The sequence below is a fragment of the Monocercomonoides exilis genome, assembly GCF_001643675.1.
Source record: "Monocercomonoides exilis strain PA203 chromosome Unknown scaffold6-2077815, whole genome shotgun sequence".
In the NCBI taxonomy this organism is placed as follows: Eukaryota; Preaxostyla; order Oxymonadida; family Polymastigidae; genus Monocercomonoides; species Monocercomonoides exilis.
Genome location: NW_027150551.1, coordinates 1,761,006 through 1,773,637, shown reverse-complemented (window position 1 = coordinate 1,773,637; position 12,632 = coordinate 1,761,006). Strand labels below are relative to the sequence as shown.

The 12,632-nt window shown below is 42.6% G+C and overlaps 2 protein-coding genes across 2 annotated transcripts; one reads left to right on the top strand and one right to left on the bottom strand.

Annotated features, from left to right (window-relative positions):
• The first annotated feature begins 219 nt into the window (after positions 1 to 219).
• Positions 220 to 5,902, top strand: MONOS_4257 (uncharacterized protein). Its single transcript, XM_067874316.1, has 5 exons — positions 220 to 359; positions 433 to 454; positions 511 to 526; positions 572 to 605; positions 665 to 5,902. The coding sequence occupies exons 1-5, from the start codon at positions 244 to 246 to the stop codon at positions 5,814 to 5,816; spliced, it is 5,340 nt and encodes a 1,779-aa protein (XP_067734012.1). The 5' UTR covers positions 220 to 243; the 3' UTR covers positions 5,817 to 5,902.
• On the bottom strand, positions 5,894 to 12,621 carry MONOS_4258 (uncharacterized protein). The gene is made up of 15 exons (XM_067874317.1): positions 12,586 to 12,621; positions 12,238 to 12,511; positions 12,133 to 12,175; positions 11,715 to 12,038; positions 11,459 to 11,555; positions 10,939 to 11,308; positions 10,576 to 10,743; positions 10,006 to 10,440; positions 8,352 to 9,778; positions 7,956 to 8,223; positions 7,520 to 7,829; positions 7,170 to 7,334; positions 6,944 to 7,071; positions 6,669 to 6,832; positions 5,894 to 6,489 (listed from the first exon to the last, which is right to left on the bottom strand). The coding sequence occupies exons 1-15, from the start codon at positions 12,594 to 12,596 to the stop codon at positions 6,360 to 6,362; spliced, it is 4,314 nt and encodes a 1,437-aa protein (XP_067734011.1). The 5' UTR covers positions 12,597 to 12,621; the 3' UTR covers positions 5,894 to 6,359.
• Between the last annotated feature and the right edge of the window lie 11 nt (positions 12,622 to 12,632).

The window sequence follows — 12,632 nt, the reverse complement described above, 5'->3', positions numbered from 1 at the left end:
ACCCTTTTTCACAGAAAAAAAAGTGATTGGATATTCATTAAGGTAAATTTAAATTATAACGGTCGTTACAAATTTGAAAAGTAACCAAAAGAATAAACAAATTCAAATGTACGCTAAAAACTATAATACATACAGAAATGCACGAGTGTCTTCAAGAAAAAAATAAATAAAAATTTGGATCTGTCCCATATGAACATGTTAATGTTTCCAGTAACCATTATATAAACATTGATATAAACTGCTATGTCTCAACAACAGTCTTATGGATTAACAGGCGATATATATGATCCAGCGGAGACTGAAAAAGAACGAAGACAAAGATTGCGCGAAGAAGAAAGAAAATTGAGAAAATTAGAGGGGTAGTGGTTCTTATTTGAAATGATAATATCAAATGTAGTTATTTCACATATTTTTAAACATTCATGTTATTAGTGCATCAGGACCAGCAGAGCATGTATGTTTTTATTTATTTTATAGCATTTTTATAATTAAAATTTCGTTTATTTCAAGGTATCTTCAAAAGCAGGTTTTGCTTTAATTTAATTTTAAAATTTCATTAACCATCATTAAGTTGTTACACAATCACAATTTAAGAAAATTACAGCGTTTGCTATCAAAACTACTATTTTTAAATGATATTTGTTTACATTATTTCTTTATTCAGCTCGACTGCAAAAACCAAGCGAGATGAAGTTTATGAAGCGAAACGTCGGAAATTTCTTGAAGCAATGGCAAAAGCTTCGAGTGAAAAACAAGAAGAGCCACAGCCTGTAATTACTGTTAGACCGCCTGCTGCAACTCCTGAAGAGCCAAGTTGGGTAAAAGCAAAGATTCATGCGGAGGATAATATTTCCAATCGCGAGGAGCCCCAAAACATGGGTGCTCAAAATTCATGGGAATCAAGAAATTCACAGTTTCGCGATCAAGTTGATTACGAGGTGAAAACAAAACAAGAGCAGCAGCAATCACCTCCAAGTTTTTATCAAAGAAATAGAACCGAAGAAATTGACAGAGAAAAAGAAACAAAAAGCATAGATCCCTGGAGAAGGCAAGAGGTGGAATCTCCTTCGCGAAATTATCAAAGAACAGGTTCTGAACAAAGTTTAAATGCAGAAAGAGAAAGAGATGAGAGAAGAGGAATAACAGGTGGATATACTCCATCTTCTGCTGGTGATTCAGGGCGGCCAAACACTGCACAACGAGAGATGGAGAGAAAGCGGCAATATGCAGAAGAGCTCAGAAGGCAAATTGAGATGAAGCAGAAAGACAAGCAAGGAAAAGGAGGATTTGACAGAAAAGAAAAGGAGCACGAAGAAGGACTTGTCTTTGGAAGTGCTGGCTCTTTTGGCAGAGACAACAGAGAAGAGGGAGGAGGGTGGGGTGCACCTTCACGAGCAACTCCGCCGACATCTGCAGGGGCAGTTGAAAAGCGGGCAGCTCAGCTGACCTACCAGCAAGAATTGAAGCAACAGATGGAAGACGCAAGAAGAAGAAAAGAGGAAGAAAAAAGGCAAGAAATCGAAAAGGAAAGAAGGATCGAAGAAGAGTCGATGGCACGCAACCCATGGGGCAGAGGAGGAGGCGGGGCGCCTGTGAGAAAAGGAGGAGAAATGGAAGGAGGAGCAAGAGATTGGAACGAAAGGAGAGATGACATGGAAAGAATGCTTCCGCCAGATCGTGGCTATATGCCTCCAGGAGCAGACGATGGATACCGACGAGATGACAGAGAAATGAATGAAAGACGGTTCGAAAGTGAACCGAGTAGAAGAGCTGATGAAAGAGATCAGTTCTATCAGTCTCCGCAGCGCCCACAAGACAGAGGGCAGTTCGAGCGAAGGGACGAAGGGTATGGAGGATACGGAGGAAGAAGAGAAAACGAGTTTGAGTATGACAGAAGAAATGAACGAGACGGGAGAGGAGAGTATGGAGGATATAGAGGCAGCGACGGGATGGATGAGAGAGATCGGAGAAGCGCGCCTGGACTGCAGCATGGCGTGGGATTGGGTGATTTGCTGGGGAATATTCCTTCTGATGAAGAAAAACGCAAGCAAATTGAGAGGCAAAATGCATATCAACGCGAACTGAAGCAACAAATGGAAGAAAACAAAAGGAGGAAAGAAGAAGAGAAGAGGAAGAGAGAGATGTACGAGGCAGAAATTGACAAAGCAGCACCCTGGCTTGATTCACAGTGGTCCGAGCAGCAAAAGGGGAGAGGGGAAGGAGGTCGCCAGGAGCCGTTGGGATATGAAGGAGGAAGCGACAGAAGAGCAGACGAGGGGCCTTTTGGGAGAGAGCCACCGCAGCAGCAACAGCAGCAATTCTCTGCACAGCCTGTGCAACAGCCGTCTTTCCAGCGCATTTCAAGGATTACGCGAATGGACGAGCCGGATGAAGGAAAGAAAAGGCAGGAAGAAGCATACAAAGCAGAGCTGCAAAAACAAATAGAAGAAAGAAGAAGGAAAAAGGAGGAGGAAAAAAGACAGAAAGAAGAAGAAGATTTGAGAGAGCAGCAACGTTTGGAAAGAGAAGCTGAAGAACTTAAGGAAAAATTCGAAAGAGAACAACAAGCCGAAAGAGAAGCGAAGGAGAAAAAAGAACAAGAGGAAGAAGAAAAACTGACTGGAAAGAAACCTTCTGGAGTAATTGCAGGAGGAGGTGGAGCAGGCACCGCACTTGATGATGGAATGGGCGGAGACAAGCGAGCGAAGTTTCTGGCGATTCAGCAGCGTCAGGAAGAGGCCTTCCGCGCCTTGGAAAAAAAACAGAAGGAAGAGGAAGAGAGGAAGAAGAAAGAGAAAGAAGAGAGACTGAGAAAATTGAGAGGAGAAGGAACAGACGGCGCACAAGAACAACCGGAAAATGCTGAAGCAAACCAACAAGCAGGCGGTGATGCTGCAGCTTCAGCTTCAGCTGATCCTATGTTGGATGAGCTGATGCGAAAAAGGGCTGAGCGAAGGGCGCTGTTCAAGAAAGAAGCAGAAGCTGTACGGGGAGAAGGAGGAGAAGGTGGCAGAAGAGAATGGGGAAGAAAGGTAGGGGACGGAAGCGGAGGCGATGGAGAAGTGATTGTGGTGAATCAACCAGAAGAAAGCTGGGTTCAAAAGAGAGAACGAATGAGGAGTCAAACAGAGAAAGACGACAATTCATCAAAGAGGCATCGCTTTGTGGTAAATGAAGATGGAGAAACAGAAGACGATTCGAGCAGAGAAGATGACAGACGCCGCCATCGATCAGGAAGCCACGGCAGGAGAAGAAAAAGCGGATACACTAAAATGGACTTAGAAGACACAGAAGGCGATTCGTCTTCGTCGAGCAGAGGAAGGAGAAGAAAACAGCACTCACGGCGCGACTCCAAATCAGACGGCCGACGGGGCTATTCTCACAACAAAGAGGGCAGTGGGCGAAGCACCCGCAAACACAGCCACAGGAGATCACAGAACGATCGGAAGCACAGACACCATTCACACGGCAGATCGTCACACAACAGAAGAAGCGACAGCGAATCGTCACGTTCGAGCAACTCGAGCTATTACTCGGATTCATCCTCAGGAGATTCATCGTACTCTTCCAGTTATTCTTCATCAAGCTCGTTAGACAGCAACAAGACAGCTGCTGCCATTACCAAGTCTCGTTTGATGGTTGTCAACAACCTCCTTCACCATGCACGATGGATGGATCCTTACACATTCCATTCATTGCTTGTGTCTTTGGGCATTGTACAACCACAGCAGAGCCCTCAGATTCCTCAGATGCCTCCTCTTTCAGGGATGGATGAAGGAATGAGGGGAGTAGATGGCTACAACCAGCTGGGTGCCATGATGTATCCAGGAGCTGTTATTCCTCCGTCCAATGCAGGGGCGCTTCTTGGCTTGCCAATCTCTGGTGCTGGTGGAGCTGGAGACGGTAGGCGCTTGGGGAATGACCAGACACAGACAAGTGTTCAGGATCTTCTGCTGCAGCAGAAAGACGACCAGCTGTTGGAACTGGAAAAGAAAATCAGAGTGGCAAGGAGGAAGAACAGAGATTCTGAGCTGCATCAGAAGCACCATCACCACCGACACCACCACCGCAAACACGAGTCAGATGCAGATGATTCAAAGGAAGAGAATAAGTCATTTATCAGAAGAGAAAGCAGCGAATGGACTCGAAAAGAACGAGGAGGAAGACTCGAAGACACAACACAGCCAATTATCATTGACGGAAGTCAGAAGAATGGAGAAAGCGGAAAATTCAGTCAAAGAGGAATTGTTGGAGGAGACCAGACAAAGAACTCATTGGAACGCACGAATGCAGAGACGATGAAGCAACAGCCACTTTCGACAACAGGAAAACTTTCATCCACAAACCAGTCGCTTCATAACACGAGTAAGTCTACAACCACAGCAAGTCTGCAACCAAGTAATGTTCCACTCAATTCGACTGTTTCTTCCAATGCATCCACATCTTCTGATGCAGATTTCGATGTTCCGTCTCTTCTTTCTCAGACACTCACAGGACAGTCAACATTTGTCCCAAGAGATCCTCTTTTGGAGTCAACTGTGAGACCTTCTGGTGATTTGGTGTCTGCATCTGCTGATCTTGGCCTTGCCATTGGCTCTGACCACAAGTTTGACAAGTCTCTTGTTTCACAATCAGTCTTTGTGAAGTCACCATTCTTGGCATCCACAGTGACAGCCACATCAACAAACCCCAGCTCTTTGCTGGCTGGCTCCATGGCTCGAAGGACAATTGCACCAACTCCCACAAATCCATCACTGAGTGCAGCAACATCCGGTGCTTCAATGCAACAGCGTTCACAACAACAAAGTGCCATTGATCCTTCTCTTCTATCTGCTTTGCCTGGCTCAAGGTTTTCCTCACAAGCTCCTCCAAACAGAGTCACAAGTGAACTGCACCAAGCGCTGCATTCAACAAACAATTCGTCCTCAGCCAGTCTGACTGCTTCAACAACATCGCTGAGCCAGCCACTGAATGCTCAATCAGCATTCATTTCGCCTGATCATCCACAAACAGTCGGAGGAGCACGGACAATTGTTCCTCCACCGCCATCAGCAAATCCTCTACGCGCACCACCAAAAGGACAGCTGACAGGAATGCCTTCGACGATTCCTGAGAATGCAAATGCTCCATTAGCTGCTCCATTAGCTGCTCCGTCAGCTATGCCCTTGTCTTCATCCACTTTGCCAGCATCACAGCTTGCTTCGTCGATGCCTCCGCCAACTTTTTCCGCCACTTCAACATTTCAGCCGCCTCGCATAACATCTCCTTCACTTCAGCCTCATCCATCTCACACACTCAACTCTTCTTCCTCTGCTGTCTTGAATGCCCAAGCTCAATCTTTTATTAATCCTTCTCAATCGTTACAGGGCAGCAATATACCAGCTGCAGCTTCGTTGCAAGCAGCAAACCCATTTGAAGGCTCTGCCACATCTGCAGCTAACCCTGCATCTTTATCTTCTTCAATTACAGGAGGTTACCAACCAACCATTGGACGACCTTTATCTCAGTCTGGAACAGCTGAATTGACAGGCACACAAGGAAGACTCAGCGCAAGTCGGCGACGCCCTGCTTCGCCTTCTGCGCAAGCTGCTCCTCTTTCAGCAACAGCGTCTCGTGCCACACCGCCAACTTCTGCACGTGTCGGCTCACCTGCTCGTCCTCTGTCTGGCAGGCCGCCTTCTCCGCGTCCGCCTTCTTCGGGTGCAATACCTCCTTCGCCTTCTTTGTCATCGTCGGGTAGAATTGTTCCTCCGCTCTCTTCGAGAAAGAGAACACCAACACCACCAACATCTGCTCGTGAATCTGCGCCTTCTTAGTTAATGGAATTTTTATTTGTTTTGTTGACTTTTTTTATCCCTCTTTTCTTTTTTGTGGTAAATGAAACAAGCAAAGATTATAAAAATAACAGATATTTTAACCTCCAAAACAATGAACAATTTATTAATAAAACTCAAAAAAATAATAAAAAAATGAGGAAAATGAAGTGAAAGAATATTCATGAAACAAGTGAAGTGCAGTTGTGAGAGTATCACATTTAAAACTTCATGTCCCCCAACCGAGGAATACAAGATGGCGGGTAGAATGAAATAGAAATTACAGGGAAAAAAATGTTACAAAGTTATTACAATACCAATAAACAATTATAAATAAATAAATAAATACGAAATTTGATATGCTTTTTTTTGAATTGACTCAAAGATAAAGCTCAGAAAAAAACATCTCAAAGAATAATCAAGAATCCGAAGAAATAATTAATTGAATTAACAAGCGTTTGAAGCTCTGTAATAAGTATTCAATTCAAAATGTCCAAATGAAACAAAAACGCAATATTCAGACAAACAAAGGAAAGTTTGATGATTTCACTGCCGACTGAAATTTAGCTTCAGAATGCTCTTTCTGAGTCGAACGGATAAGACACTGGGATCTGTGTCAGCAATGCGGCAGATTTTGTCAATGATGTTTTTGACGTGCGAGGAATATGTGTCAGATCTATTGCGAAATTGAAAAGAAGAGATTTTTTAAAAAAAATAATTTTATATGTTTAGAAAATTAATGAAAAATATTCCATTCACAGAAAAAAGTTATTAAATATTTCAAAAGAAAAGAATATTTCATTTTTCAATATATTCCACAAAGCTAGCTTTTTGCTTAAAAATTTCAATGCATACTTTGTTATCACAACAGAATAATGATTGTGCTCCAGCTCTACAACTTTAGTTTTAAGGATTTTGAACAGTTTTGATATATCCTGTGCCAGCCCAAGATTCAAAGTGCAGAACACCATTCCTGTCTCAATGAAATGAATTATGAGTGCAACGCAGCTTTTGCCAGCCTGCAAAAATAAGTTTGAATTATCACATAAAAAAAGAAAAATAGCAAATATTAAAATAAAAATAGGCACAAATTTGATACAGGAAATTAGGCAATAAACTGATGTTCACACCTCAACGGCAGCAACATCCTTCAGACGCTGCACTTCAAACAATATGGAAGACACGGTGTCATCAAACAGATACATCAGATCTTCCTTGTAGTCTGTGTCTGTCGCCTTCAGAACATCATTGCTTTCAACTAACGCAAATGAAAGAAAGTTGCATACATTAAAATAAACACACAAACAAGCAAATTAATATTAATTCTAATAAACAAAGTACATTTGGCAAGCATACGGTCTCTCACATGATAAATATACGTTTTCTGTGCCAAGGAGGTTAAAAGAGCAAGAATGTTGCAATTAATCATTCCCTTTGCACAAGACTCCACTTTCCACCTTTTGTCATTCACATATTTTCGGACAGCTCTGACAATTGCAAATGGTGCTTGAGGTGGATGAGCTGTTAATAGAAATAAAAAATAAAACATTAAATGAAATAAAACAATATAAAAAGGAATTAACAAGAGGAAAAATGTAATGACAACAAAATAATAAGAAGGACAATTCAATTTCTTATACTAAGAAATGCCATTCCATCCAATTAATTAAACAAATCAATTAGACATCTCATCTCACAAAACATACATGGAAGAACAAGCAAGATTGAAATGAACTGCGAAAGAAACTCGACAATATCGTGCTCTGTCGAGACAGCCTCTCCGTTCTGCATCTTCGTCTCTGGGTATTGCATCAGAAGCGAGATAATCATCTTGACCATCACCTCCACATGGCTCAGAAGTCCCACCGCCAGCGACACACACAGAGTGTTCAGAAGAAGCCTCAGGCGGAGCGGAATTGAGGCGATGGATGGGATGGACACTTGGCTGAAGGCTATGCACCCTTTCATCAGATTCAGTGCGCGGCGATGCCTACGAGTTTTGTGGGGCATAAATGACTGGTCATCAAGAACATATATGTGAATAACAGAAAGAAGATATTGAATTGGATTATTATTCACACGAGATAAAAACAATTAAAAACAAAAGAAATTTCTTAGTCATATTTCTAAGACACAGCAAACCTTCATCGTCAATGTGTTAGCCAAATAGATGAGTTCTGCATTGAGCATCTCGAATATCTGGAACGACCGCCGCATCTCCACATAAAACGCGATTTGTTGTTCTATTCCTTTCCCAAAGTTTATTTTCGATGCGAAATGAAGCAGAATTTGGTCAGCTTGGCGCCGCAGATCGTCTGGTGTGAATGAATTGATAGAGCGAAATGCCTTCTGTGCAATCTTGAAGAGGAAATAGGCTGAGAGTGGATCTGTGATGCATGGACACGCTGGTCTGTTAGAAGCAGCATATGTTGAATAAAAATGTATATATAAGATTTCCAATACACATCAAAAAGGCAAAATTCAGAAAATTAATAATAAAAATAAACACACAAAATAAATAATGAAATAAGTGCACACTTAGCAATTGAGTTCAGCAGCTCCCACCCGCAGTCCATCTGCTGCTCTTCTGCCATAAACGAGAAAAGCTGCTGGAACGAGTACGACTGCGCCACATATGCTGCTTTTTCAGCAGAGCGGCAGCTGCCATTGATCACTTTGAACAGCAAGATCTCTTCCTCTGACAGCTTCTGCTGAGGCGCAGGCTCTTCCAGTGGGGTGGCATACAAATACGACAAGAAATTGTCCATCTGCGAAAAGTTTGGGGCAGCAAGAGAAGGCATCCGGTGAGGTGCAGAGGATGAATTGGACGAAGACGCAGAAGCAGAAAAACCTGAAAGTGAAGTGAACTTCGAGTCTGACAGCGGGCTGCTGGAGACGCGCATTGAGTATCTCGAGGCAGCATACGGATTCGACGGCGACTGACGCTCCCAGAGCGACTCTGCCCTCTTCTCAATTTTGACACCTGGGCGGCGGGCAGAAGAGCCGAAGGAAGAGGCAGCAGCACCAGACGCAGCAGACAGCGCTTTCTTCTTACCGAGCGATGGGGCATCTGGCCGAGGAGGGGGTGGAAGTGGCTTCAGCGGGGCAGCAAGCGATGTGTGGCTGCCCATGGGAGAGTAGGAAGGAGAGGATGTGAGTGCGCTGGAGGCGAAGGGGGTGATGGAGAACACGCGATCGGGAAGGAGAGGAGAAGATGAGCCAGACGAGGGATCGTTGTCGATTGCTCGGCCGTCGCCAGATTTTTTCTTTAAGCTGCCTTTTGGAGAGAGTGTGCGAGGAGGTGGTGGAACAGGTGATATGGAAGAGGAAGAAGGAGAAGACGAAGAGGAGGAAGAAGGTGAAGATGAGGAAGAAGAAGGAGAGGACGCTTGTGAAAGAGGATCAGGCCTGTCGTCATCATCAGGCGCCATCGTGTCGTAGTCGACGCTTTCGTCGTGGGGGATGCCGAGTGTGTGGTCAAACACAGTGGAAATCTCAGAAGAAGAGGAGAGAACAGAGTCTGGTGTGATGATCTCATATGAAGAGAGCACCTCTTTGCTGAGTCTGGAGCGTGAGGGCGACACCTCCTCGGCGTTGGAGAGGATTAATGGGATTTCTTTGTCGTATACAAACTGGTGTGTGTTGGAGAACAGAGAGATTCCACGTGAGGGAACTGAGGGAACGACAGAAAACGGCTTGGCAGATGAGGAAGGATAAGCAGAAGAAGAAGAAGAAGAAGAAGAAGTTGAAGACGATGATGAGGAAGAAGAGGAAGAAGAGGCAGAAGCAGAAGCAGAAAGAGGATTGCCAGCAGCTAAAGGAGAGGTCAGAACAGGAACAGAGCGGGGGTCGAAGATGCGATCAGAAGGTTGGGTTGAAGTGACTCTGAGTTGAGACCTTTTGAAGGCTTCGCTTGTGATGTAGTGGTTGTGCACATCGTCAAATAGAAGCGTCAGATCTGTGCTCTGAATGATGGATGAGAAGGAATTCAGACAGAAAGGGATATTTAAAAAAAAGTTGAGTGAATAAAGGTTGCAGGAATAAAATGGTTGAAATCAAATGCATTTCAATGAAATAAAAATAAAGAAAAAAGAGTTTATTCAAAAAACTGTAAAGTTGAATCTCATTTCATTCAACATTCATTCACAAAAAAAAAGAGAGAGAACATCAATCCTCATCAAAAGAAACACACTGTGCAGAACTTGAGTCCGAATGCCAGGAGCTCCTTTATGTGGATGAGGTAGTTTGAGCAGGACTTGTTGATCTTCGATATAAGCAGCAGGAGCTCTCTGAAGATGAATGCCCTCTGCGTCTCGTCTGGCTCAGACTGGGTGAGGTGGAAGCAGGTGTTGCTGATGAGGGCGTGGGGGTCGTATGCTGCAGGCGGAAGCGCATCTTCCAGCTGCGCCAGCGGAACCGCCTCCTGCCCAGGAATCGAAATCAGAGGGGACACAGACGCCAAGCTGGGGTCAGAAACAGAGAAGCTTGTTGCCCGCCCGTTGCGCTGCGGCATCCCGTCCTCAGAACTCGAAGGCTTCGACCCGATCTCGCTGTCTGAGTCCATGTCCATGTCCTCCTCGTCTAAGTCGCTTTCACTCGAGTTTTTTGTTGGAAGCACTTTCTTGTTCTGAATAAAAAAAAAAGAGAGAGAGAATAATAATGAGATGTTTCAATGTTTTGTTTTATTGAATAAACACATCACAATGCATGAGAACGAAATTGTTGTTATATCAAAAAATAACCAAAAATTCATTTAACATACCCCATCCAATGCAGCCATTAAGATAATGTCTCCGCTGAGTGCTTCAACGATTTTCTCAGCATTGGCAGAAATGATAGCAGATGGACATAACTCGAGCATGTGGTGCAACACAACAGTGTTACATCCCATGTCTCGGTAAGCATGAAGGAGCAGAGGAATCAACTTGTGCTATGATATTAACATAAAGGAATAGAAGAAATAACAAAAAGAAGAAAAAATTGAAATGAATATCAAAACGTTCAAGTAAATCAAAAAATCAAATATAATTTTAAAACTCAAATTCCAAAGCATAACATCGCAATAACTTTCCCATCTCACTTTCATCCAGTTTCTTTTCAATCGTTCTTTTCATTCTCTTCATACATAAATCAGATTGCGCGACGATGTAGCACCACTCTGCAGCTGGAGGAGGGATGCGATGTGTATCTGAATGCAAGGCGAATATACTCTTTGATAGTGACTGAAATCTATTTTCTCGAGCTTCATGGCCTGATACAGGCGATACGTGGTGGCCTTCCTCATTTTGATCCAGAACCAGATGAAGTTGTCGATGACTGTCTTTCTGTCGTCCATTCCAACTTCCATCCCCTTCTTAAGCACATAAGAGCGCACATACGCAGCAAGCATTGGGTTTGAGATGCCGTTGCACATGTGGAACAGACGCCGCAGCGTCGGAATATAAGGATTGGACAGCAGCAGGCAGAAGGACTTCAGAATTGCAGCTTCAAGAAGACTAAAGAGGAATTGGAAATTGATAGGACACAATTTAGTTAAAAAGAAAATAATTAGGTCAAGAATTAGAAGAAAACACAGAAAACGGAAAATGGGGTTTGACAAAAAAAATTAACAAATAAAAAGACAAAAAATATAAAACATTGCAGACATTCTGGTAAGCAAATCCTTGCAAGCTGATATTTTGTAAAGCCAAAACTGAAAATATTCTTTTGCTTCATCTTTCACTCGAGACAGCCCCAGAGACACTTCACATCATTACACACATAAATCAAGAAATGGATGATTGTAAATACATTCAATGAAAGGGGGGTTCATCATTGATTGTTTACAATTTTAATTAAAGAAATTATTTTTGCGATTAAAGCATTCATTATTTATTTATAAATTTCAATAAAAATGCACACTATCTTCACCATTTTCAAATGAGGCATCAAGCAGCTGTTTGTAAACCTTTGCTCCAAATTGATCCAATGACCTGCATAACAACGAGAACAATCTCGGAAACACATCGGGATGCAATCCATCATTCAAAACTTTTGTTAATTGTATCATAATTTTCAAAACTTTCCTATGTTGCGAGCGTTCCCAAGCTTCTTTCATTTCTCGATGTCTCCTATTTATTAGAACTACGAGGTCGTTGTAAGTAACTTTGACTTTTTCTTCTGGCTCTTCCCCTGGATCGTTTGTTGGTTTCGATAAACTTAAAATAAATTGAAACGTTGGAAATGCTAAAACAACAAAAGAAAAAAAGATAGCGAATAAAAAGAAAGAAACATAAGAAAAGAAGTATTATAAAACAACAAGTGATGTAACACGGCAAACGTTTCTTTGCATATTTTGCTATTTCTTCAGGTTGAAAATATGCCTTTTACAAAAATGTAAAAGGAAAAAAATAACAAAACAATTTCAAAAATGAAGATGTCATACAATAGGACTTGTTGTTTTCATTTTTTGGTTAAGCAAAGACGCTCTGCCCGATGCAGATGAAACAAGTGGATCATCATCTGTTGGCACGAGTGCACTCAATGGTTCGTTCGAAGATTCTAAATCCGTAGCAGATGAGCGTGCAGCTGCAATGGCTTCATCATCCATCATTCCAGATGCTTCAATTAGCGGAGCAAGTGGATGACGCGTAGTTGCTTCTGATAACACAAGATTACGATTTCTTTGTTCCAGTACATAATGTCTTGTACGGATTGCCCTAATTCATCACATATAAATAATAAGCATTATTTCAATTAAAACCGTGCAAAAATAAATTTACAAATGCTGTACCATGAGCTCATAGAAAATGATAAACAGTGTTCCCTTTGCTTGTGATG